The sequence below is a fragment of the Acinonyx jubatus genome, chromosome C1 (genome assembly GCF_027475565.1).
Source record: "Acinonyx jubatus isolate Ajub_Pintada_27869175 chromosome C1, VMU_Ajub_asm_v1.0, whole genome shotgun sequence".
In the NCBI taxonomy this organism is placed as follows: domain Eukaryota; kingdom Metazoa; phylum Chordata; class Mammalia; order Carnivora; family Felidae; genus Acinonyx; species Acinonyx jubatus.
This window is the reverse complement of record NC_069381.1, coordinates 2,237,800-2,247,208: the sequence shown is the minus strand read 5'-3', so window position 1 is coordinate 2,247,208 and position 9,409 is coordinate 2,237,800. Positions and strand designations below refer to the sequence as shown.

Sequence of the window (9,409 nt, the reverse complement as noted above, 5' to 3'; positions counted from 1 at the left end):
GGAGCCCATCTCCGGGGCGAGGATGAAAGAGACCGCCCTCTTGTGAACAACCACTTCCCGCCATCCGCCCAGACACGTGGCCGGGCTTCCGGGGGGGTGCCCCTCACAAACATGGCCGCCGCCACGCTTAAACGGGGCCGCCACGAGGGTGCCCCTCACAAATATGGCCTCCGCCCCGCCCATTACGCCCAGCGCCGACTTTGTTGGGTCACATGCCGGAGGATGCCGGGCTGTGATTGGCCAAACTTCTGGTGCCGTCAGACGCCGGGCGTGGGCCGAGGGCCGCCGGGTCTCTGCTCCTCTGAGAAGCGTTAGGCCGGGACGCGGGGGTTCGGGCAGTGCTGGGGGCGGCAGCGCGCCGCTCACACTCATGAGGAGCCGGAAGGTGAGGCGCCGAGACCGAGCGGGAGCCGTGCCGATGAGGCTGGGGCTCCCGCCACCCATTGTCTGGGGAGTTGAGGAGGCCGCGGTATGCCCTGGGCCGGGGGCTGCCTCTGCTCGAGACTCCCTGCCCTCGCACTCGGGTCTGAGGTCTGAGACCACGTCCGGGAGGGTTTCCACATCACGACCCTGGGTGGGGGGCGGGTTTGGGGTCACGCTTTTGGGTAGTGGGGGGGGGCTCCCACATTACACCCCTGCGGCGGGGGGAGTCTTGGGTCACGCTTCTAGGTAGGGGCTCCCACACTACGGCCCCGTAGGCGGGCGCGGGTCCTGGGGCATGCTTCTGGGTAGGGGGGCTCTCAGCTTACGGCCCTGAGTGGGGGGGCAGGTCCTGGGTCAGCCTTCTGGGTAGCAGGCTGCCAGATTACGGCCGGGGGAGGGGGGGGCGGGTCCTGGGTCAAGGTTCTGGGTAGGGGGCTCCCAGATTACTGCCCGAGTTGGAGAGAGGGGTACTGGGTCGCTCTTCAGGGTAGGGGGCTGCCGGACCACATCCCAGGAAAGGGGGCCTCCCTGTCCAGAACTGGTCTGGACCCCTGAGTACTGCTGCCGCCACCCAAGCCCTCTGTTCTTCAGCATGTGAGCTCAGCCTGGCCCCAGTCACTTCAAGTGCAGAGTGGGGTGGGAGGAGGCCACTGCAGAGGGGGAGAGGACTGACCCGGCACTGGTTCCTGGCACTCTGTACCTGGCGACGGACCGGGACACAGAGCACCCGGTGCCCAAGGAGCGGGCTCTTCTCCGGGCGGGGGGGGTGGGGGGGGCTGTCTTACCAGCCTGGCCTCTCTTTTGATGGAATCTTTTGGCCCACGTTTAAAGTTACTGGTCTGGTTGGATGCGCGCATGCCACTTTACTTTTGTTTTCTTTATGCACGTCTGTTATCTTTGTTCCTTGTGTAGATGGATGAAAATGAATGTTTTCTGGTGGGCATTTGTGTTTTCTTTCTAGCAGTTGCTCTAGGTTTCACCGTATGCATTGTAACTTAGTGGAATCGGCTTTGTGGTGTGTAAATGGGGTGACTGATCGGTCAGGGGCCCCACATGTGGGGCGGCAGTGGCGTGGAAGCCAGTGGCCCGGGGCGTGAAAATTCACCTGAGGCCGAACCCAGGAGCTGGAAGGGCGCAGTGCAGGAGGGGCTGCTGGGAGGCAGTGGGCGGGGCTGCGGGAAAGCGGGAAGAAGCGGAGGTGTGACCACCAATGGGATTCTCCCTTTTCGGGACCTGTGCCGGTTGTAAGTAGCCCATTGGCCAGTTGGGGCCTATGGATATTTCCGGGGGCGGAGTCGCCTCGTGGGTCTGTTTTCAGACAGGTGGGCGCCGGCGCCCTTTCTGCACCCGGTTGCTCCAGCCTGTTTGCCTAAAAGCGGCCTCTACAAGCTCCAGATTTGTCGTGAGACCTAAAAATGTACCTTTATTCCCTTCACCCACTTTCTTGGTATGTCGGGATACCTGTTATATCTATTAGCGTTAGAAACCCAACGACCTGTTCTGATCGTTTCTCCATGTGTGGTCCTCTCGTTGCCCCAATGGTCCTGCTCCCACCCCTGTCCTTTGTGCTGTAACTGGCAAATAAGTCACATTCCTTTTTTTTTTTTTTTAATGTTTTTATTTCTTTTTGAGACAAAGACAGAGCGTGAGCAGGGGAGGGGCAGAGAGAGAGGGAGACACAAATTCTGAAGCAGGCTCCAGGCTCCGAGCTGTCAGCACAGAGGCCGACGCGGGGTTCGAACTCACGGAGTGTGAGATCATGACCTGTGCTGAAGTCGGACGCTTAACCGACTGAGCCACCCAGGCACCCCAAAGCACATTCCTGTCTACGTTGTATAATGTTATTTCTACAACCGCTTATAAATCACCAAGAAAGGAGGCACCCGTGCTTGTACGCTGTCGGTAAGCATCGGCAAAAGGGCGCCCTCTTTCTGTGAACTTGAATTCCCGTCCGGGGCCACTTGCTGTCAGCCTGCAGAGCCCCCCCCCCCCCCACCCCGTACCTCTGGCAAGAAACACGGGCAGCATTCTCTCCGCTTATCCGGAAGTGTCTCTTTTGCTTTGATCGCTTTGCTAGATACAGGGTTCTTGGTTGGCACATTTCTTCTTGAAGAACTTTGACTATGTTTGACTATATCCATTGCCCCTGCTCAGTTAGCGGTGTGTTTGTTTATCGGGCTCCCCTGGTGAGTGTTTCCTCTGCCACTTTCAAGAGTTCTCTGGTCTTAGGCTTTCAGCCTTTAAGCGGCGCCGTCTGTTTACACAGCTCTTTCCATTTCTCTTATTGGGAGTTTCGTTCCTGGACATTCCTGTGTGTGAAGGTGGTTGGGTTTTTTTTGTTTTTGTTTTTTTTTTCAATAACTGGGAAGTTTCAGCCATTATTTCTCTGTGTATCTTTTCTCTCCTTCCCTCCCCTTCCTGGCACTCCCATTACACATATGTTGGTGCCCTTGATTGAGTCCCATGTTTCTTGAAGCCTCTTCATTTTTCTTCATTCTTTTTTCTCTCTCGTTTGACTTGCATGACCTTGGGTTTGCTTATTATTTCTTCTGCCAGTTCCCTCCAGGGAAGTGTTTATTTCAGTTCTTGTACTTTTTCACTACAGAATTTCCTTTTGGTTCCTTTTCATAATTTCTTTTTATCGTCATCAGTCTGTATTGGATGCAACATTGTCAAATTTTTTATTCCTTAACTGTGGTTCCTTTTAGCCTTTGGACATGTTCATCATGGCCACTTGGAAGGCTTTTTCTGGTAAACTCCACCCCAGGCACCACCACAGGTTCTTGGAACATCGCCAGCTCTTGTTCCGCTGTAGACATCTGCCTTCCTCTCGCACGCGCCATCATTTCTTGTGGAACCTGGACATAGCGGATAGTGCAGCCGTTCTGGGTACCTGCCTCCCACCCCCACCCCACGGACTATTTTTTATAGGCTTTTTATTTGGTGACTGGGTAGATTTCTTCTATGGGAGTCTTTTCCCCTCTCACCTGGGCAGCTGGGACGTGCCCCTGCCTGCCGGGCAGCCCGCATTCTCCCTGGGGTGGCGCTCTTCCTCTCCGCCCCTGACCACACCCAGCTGTTAAGCTCCCAGTAAATGCCTGTTGATTGCTCAATTGCTTTCAGCAATAGCCTGGGGCATAAATTGCTCTGCCGATAATCCAGTCTAGCTGTGGCTTCTTTGAAGGCCTAGTTTCTGGGGTCAGTGTTGGATGTTTGTGCTGACCCCAGGAGGGCTCTTCCAGCTGCATTATTCCCTGGTTGTCACCTGCAGACTATCTGACCTAAAGTTTATCTTGATGTCTCTTTCTAACTGCCTTTCTCCACAACCTCTAGTGTTCTGGAGAGCCCCTTTACGCATGAGCTTTATCCACACTCCTTGCAAAAGAAGTCAGTTCTGTAGGGAACAGATTAAGAATTCTGATTAGGAACTCTGTTTTACGTCTGTCCCTCCCCGGGCGAAATGACAGTGCCTTCACTGGTGTGACACCTCTGCCCCTGAGCTCTTGGAGGAAGGCTTGCCTCTCCTGGCCTGGACCCACCTCCTCCCAGCAGGGGCAAGGGTGGTGGGACCCGCCTCGCGCCTGGGAGCCCAGCGTCCTGGTGGTGGCGGTCTGGTGGCGGTCTGGAGTCCATACACCACTGAATTTTGTGGGTGGTCTTGAATAACATTCTTTTACCCTTTGCATGCCATAGGACCATTTCCAGAAGTCTTAAATGGTTTTCATTCTTGCCAGTTCTGTGGGGGTCAGCGGGGTTCCTTGTGCTGACCCGTTGGAAGTCAGTCTTGTCCTGCCCTTTTGGGAAACCACAGTGTTGCCTGTGACATCCCAGTTTTTAACCACTCGCTTGGAAGGCAGAAGACCGACAACGGGAAGCAAAGCAGCTGTCCAAGGCAGAAGAAACTGCCGGATCCCGTGTGGGAGCTGGCGCCTGGGGGGTGGCTCCACCCACGACGAACCCGAAGCCAGCGCGATGCCATGCCGGATGTGACGGCAGCTCCTGAGCGTCGGCCTATACCCCCCAAGAGAGCCTCTGCAGGGGGCCCAGAAGTGAAGGTTAAGGAGCCCGCCTGGGGAGCCTGGAGCCCCCCGCCTCAGAGGTGAAGCTGGAAGGCATCGGGAAGCACGCAGCTGCGCAGAAGGGCCTGAGCGCTTCGGCGGCACGGAGCCAGGACTGCTGCTCCCCGGTTCCGTCCCTGGGGAGCGGGCGGCTCCTGGAGCTCATGTCGGGGAGAGCCGTGCGTGATGAAGCAGGGTGAGGAGGACTTTGAGGCCACGCATCCCTGTGTAACCTCACACAGGCCCCTCACCGGAGCCGCCATCCTCTTAAGAGGAGGCTGTTCAGGCCCCAAGCACAGCACGTGCTAGCTAGCTACATCAGCACTCGGTGAGAGCGCAGCCATCCTCAAGGCCAGTCGTGTCTCTCAACCAGCACCGAGCACAGTCACAAGGGGGAGTGTCGGGAGCAGGACTCGTAGGGGAAGAGAGGACAGTTGGTGGCCTGGGACTAAGGCAGCCGTTCCCTCCTGGGAGGTAGGAGGACTTCGGGGGTCATCTGGGCAGGGCAGGGAGGACGGGCGTGCTGGAACCGCTGCAGACTCCCCCGCAGGTGGCTGTGAGCCCAGACCCTGCTGCACCCACCCGGCAGGCCCTTCCCCTGGCCTGGAGCGCCGTGTCCCCGCTGTGCGCACAGGCCACGGCCTTTCCTTTTCCTGCCATCCTGAATGCCGTATGGGACAATCCAGTATCTCACGGCCTGGGTGAGCCGCCACCTCCAGGGGCCTCTGGAGACCTCCAGGGCTGCAGATGGGGATGGGTGGGACGCCATTACAGATTTCTAAACTAGCGGTCTCCGTTTTGATTGGTTTCCTCTTCCTTCCCCCGGCCCCTCGGCCCCTCAGCCCCCAGCCCCTGCCCTTCCACCTGCATGCCGGCCCACCCTTGCTCACCACGTGCACTTGGTATCCATTCCAGAACAGAATAAGGAATTAGTGGAAAAATGGTGAGGGATGCCTGCGTGGCTCAGTCGGTTAAGTGAACAACTCTTGATTTCAGCTCAGGTCATGACCTCACGGTTTGTGAGTTCAAGCCCCACATCGGGTTCTGTGCTGATGGGTCAGAGTCTGCTTGGGATTTTCTGTCTTCCCTCTGGCTCTCCTCCGTGTGTGCACACCGCTGTCAAAAATAAATATTTATTTAAAAAGAGAAAAAGTGTGGAATTCAGATAAATCTGTAGTTTAGTGAACAGGGGTGAGCCAATGCTAACTTTTCCATTTTGCCAGACGTACCGTGGGTTATAAGTTTTACTTTTTCATTAATTCTTTTCTTGCATTAGAAGACTCTTGCATTCGGAGTAAACTGGCGGCAGACCGTGTTAAGATTAGTCCAAAGTCAACTGCTTCAAACCAGTAGAACTGGGACTGTTTCCACCTGTAATTTGAGGGAGGGAGCGATGGGGGTGCGGATGCCTTTTTGTTTTTTCATATTACTTTTTATCAGGAACTCAGATACCATGTAAAAGTTCAAGAACCTTCTGAGGAGACTGCTTCTAAACGTTTGCAGCTAGTTTAGTATCTGTTAACCTACAAATGGAGGTATAAGGTGACGGGGACAGACTGTCCACAAGCTTCTGAGGCCGTTGGAAAGAGTAGGTCTGCATCTTCAATCCAAGACAGTTTAGTTTGAATTTGCACAAGGCCACAGGGGACTTTCCAGAAAGGTGAAGAGGGGGGTGGGAAGGACTCAACAGGGTTTTCTTCGGTTAGGAAGTCGCTGTGTCCGGGCTCGCGTCTCACAAGAGCGTTTTCTGACGCCTTGGGTCCTGGTCTAGCTCACAGGTGAAGTGCGGTCTTCGGTGCGCCTGAGAGCCCGCCGTCGCTCAGCCAGGTTGGCCTCTGCTCGGGAAGCCAGCATCGCCACGTCTGCCAGGACGGTATGTCAGGTGAGTCTCGGTAACACAGAGCTGCCGGATCTCGACCGGTGTGGCCATGTGTATGCGAAATGTTCGCCCTGAGGTGGGTCGTGTTAGAAAAGTGTCGTGGTGCCTCTGTCCCAGAGGAGAGAACCGCGTAACTGCTTTCGGAGGAAGGTGCGCTCTCCAGCCCAGGGCCGTGCTTTTGGAGCGTTCGCCCGTCCACGGGCAGGGGCGTCTCAGACTCCGACTCACCGTGCACCTTTGCTGGTCATTCCTTGCCGCCTTTTGCGTGGTGTCGGCTGCCATGGCGCCACGCTTGTTTAGCCCTGACCGCTTCGGGAGAGAGGTTTGCCTCTGTCTGTGCCGAGAGATCCTAGCCCACGAAGTTGCTGTAAGCTCGACCTGCCTCGGGCCGCGCTCCAGGGTCTGGTTGGGACTTGGGTTTTACACCAACAACTAGCGTAGAGTTTCAGTGGCCTACGCTGCTTTGAAGACTGCAGTCCATTTAGTAAATCCTGGCTGTGCACCTGCTCGGGGTCACAGACCGGCTTCCGTCCGAGCAGAGATGTGTGCGACTCGGAGTCCCGCACTGTAACTACGATACGGTGGTTTGTGCTTCCGAAGGTACCTCAGGAAGTAGAAGGCCCCGGTGGGTGTGTGTCTAGATTCTTCCCCAACCGCCAGTTTACATCGTATCCCTCCGAGGGAGACAGTGAGGTGACCCCATCGTGCAAGTGGCAACGACGTCTCTTGCTTAAGGTGTGAGGAGGGCTCGCCCCCAGGATGGAGGCCTTCTGACTCGCCGTCCGCCTCACCATCCTACACATGTCTGGTTCTCTCACACACTTTTCTCTCCACAGACTTCCTCATCACACAAAGCCGCCGACAGGCGAACTTCCAAGAAGTTCAAGTATGACAAAGGTCATCTTGTGAAATCAGAATTACAGAAACGAGTCCCCAAGAGCGATAGTGCTGCTCTGCCCAAGATACCACCCGAGCGCCCCTGTGACAGTGACCCTCTGGGGTTTGCCAAAGACCCCACGGCGCCTCCAGGAAGGGGAGCTGGTGCCCCGACAGAGCCGGCGGCCACGGGTGGCCCCCTCGGGCATGGCACCGCTGTGGGCGACACTCGCCCCGCAGAGACTGAAGACGGCCCGTCCCCACCGGCACACGGGCCCCTCACGGGAGAGGACCCCCACGGCAGCCGCACCGCACGGGGCGGGGCGGCACTGCAGACAGATGACAGCGTCTTTCTGGACGAGGACAGCAACCAGCCGATGCCAGTGGGCCGGTTCTTCGGGAACGTGGAGCTCATGCAGGTAAGACTGGCGCCTCCGTGGCTGCCCCCGCGCGGGGCGCGTGCTTGGCCGGCTCTCTGCTCTCCCTGCACGTGGCACTGCCTCGGGGACAGGCTCCGGTCCCCACGAGCAGACAGACCAGTCACTAAGTGGGCGCGCCCCTTCCCCATCCTCAGCGGCAGGTGGTTGCCAGGGCACAGCTGCTTCTGGGAGGCCTCCTTCCCGCTCGGCCCTCGGGGTGGGGGCAGGGGGCCTGGCAGGTGACTCTGGGCCTCCCCGCACGGTCGCGGGTGGGAAGCGACTGCCCACACTTGTGGGGTGTCCTTTCCGTTTAACCCTTGCGTCCCCCACGTCAGCCGGTGGGGGACGAGTCCTCGCCCAAGAGCCAACAGGTGCGGTGGGCCGGCGGTGGCTGAGGGAGTGTTTCCTTCCCCCAAGGACCTTCCCCCGGTGTCTTCGTCTTGTCCTTCAATGAGCAGACGAGAATTCAGGAAGATGCATTTCAGAGCCAAAGACGATGAAGAGGATGATGATGGTGTAGAAGTGTAGAGAATAAAACACGAATTTGACAGTCAGTGGTCTGACAGTTGAGCAAGTTCTGGGATTCACACGACCTTATCTCCCAAGAAAACGTGTCCTTCACCACACGTTGAAGCTGACCCACGAACGCCCTAGTGCAGAACGCCAGATACCTGCAGCATGGACACGTGTGACCCAGAACGTTCTCCAAGATCGTGCGGTTTCTGATATCCGTGTGTGCGGACGATGGCTTGAGTCCCCTGAGGGGGCTGGGAGATCTTTCTAAAGAAAACTGCTCACTTAAGCTCTTTAGTTTTGATAACACATGCGTTTATTTTCCATTGTCAAAATTTGATCATTCTCATGATTGAGTCAGTGCCAGTTCTTAAAGAACTCTCCTTCTATTTCTGTACATGAAGCTAATGTTTACCTTGGGAATTTTGCAAAACACATACGACTAAGAAATAAAATATATTTTGGAAGTATTTTTAAAGAGTCTCGTGTTCCTAAAACTCCATGCTTGTCTTACAATATTTGAGAGTCGAGTGGGGAAAACGAATCCTTTCCCACCTGTATTTGTTAAGGCTGGGTCAGCCTTCGTACCTGCTCCCTGGGTTGTGGGCAGAGGTGAGGCCCGAGAGTTGAGAGCTGAGGCTGTGCCCTTGAAGGGAGAGGGCCCCTCCGTGTAGACTGAGGGGTTCCTGAGACAGCGGCGCTCAGCACAGTCCTCGCCCCGTGCCGTGTGGTTACAGAGCGGGTGGGCAGGTGAGGAACACCCACGAGGGATCCCCACGACTGACCGAGGGAGGCTGCCTACGATTCAGGAAGACTGGGATTTTCTTAAGGAGCATCAGAGGCTGTTCTTCAGCTGCGGTCGTCCCCCTCGTCCGCGGGGCCGGAAGCAAATGTCCTCCCTGTGACGCAAGGTCAGAAGGTTGGAAGTAGCCCAACTCCGTGTCACCTGCCCGCATCATCAACCTCCTTCATCCCAGCACCCGGGCATTTGTCATGAGGGCGGGACGGCACATTGTCGTGACCGCTCTGCTTTACTGTTGGTTCCTTCCTGTGCCCGATGCGAGGTTCAACTTTATCACAGGTGCCCGTACAGGAGAGAACTTGGCACGTAGCCCGTTCAGGACCACCTCTGCTTCAGGCTTCCACTGGGGGTCTTGGAAGGAACCCCCTGCCGATAAGCAGGGGCGGGGCGCTCCAGTAACAGGAGCTCAGTCCTGACAGCAGCTACATTTAACCGTATT

The 9,409-nt window shown here is 56.6% G+C and overlaps 1 protein-coding gene across 2 annotated transcripts; it reads left to right on the top strand.

The window, feature by feature from the left end:
* The first annotated feature begins 226 nt into the window (after nt 1–226).
* CC1H1orf174 (chromosome C1 C1orf174 homolog) lies at nt 227–8,638 on the top strand. 2 transcript variants are annotated; one of them, XM_027060620.2, is made up of 5 exons: nt 227–385; nt 6,253–6,363; nt 6,961–7,095; nt 7,197–7,655; nt 8,073–8,638. In XM_027060620.2, the coding sequence occupies exons 1-5, from the start codon at nt 371–373 to the stop codon at nt 8,181–8,183; spliced, it is 831 nt and encodes a 276-aa protein (XP_026916421.1). In that variant the 5' UTR covers nt 227–370; the 3' UTR covers nt 8,184–8,638. The 2 variants fall into 2 exon arrangements, with proteins under 2 accessions (XP_026916421.1, XP_026916422.1); XM_027060621.2 differs by lacking the exon at nt 6,961–7,095.
* The last annotated feature ends 771 nt before the right edge of the window (nt 8,639–9,409 follow it).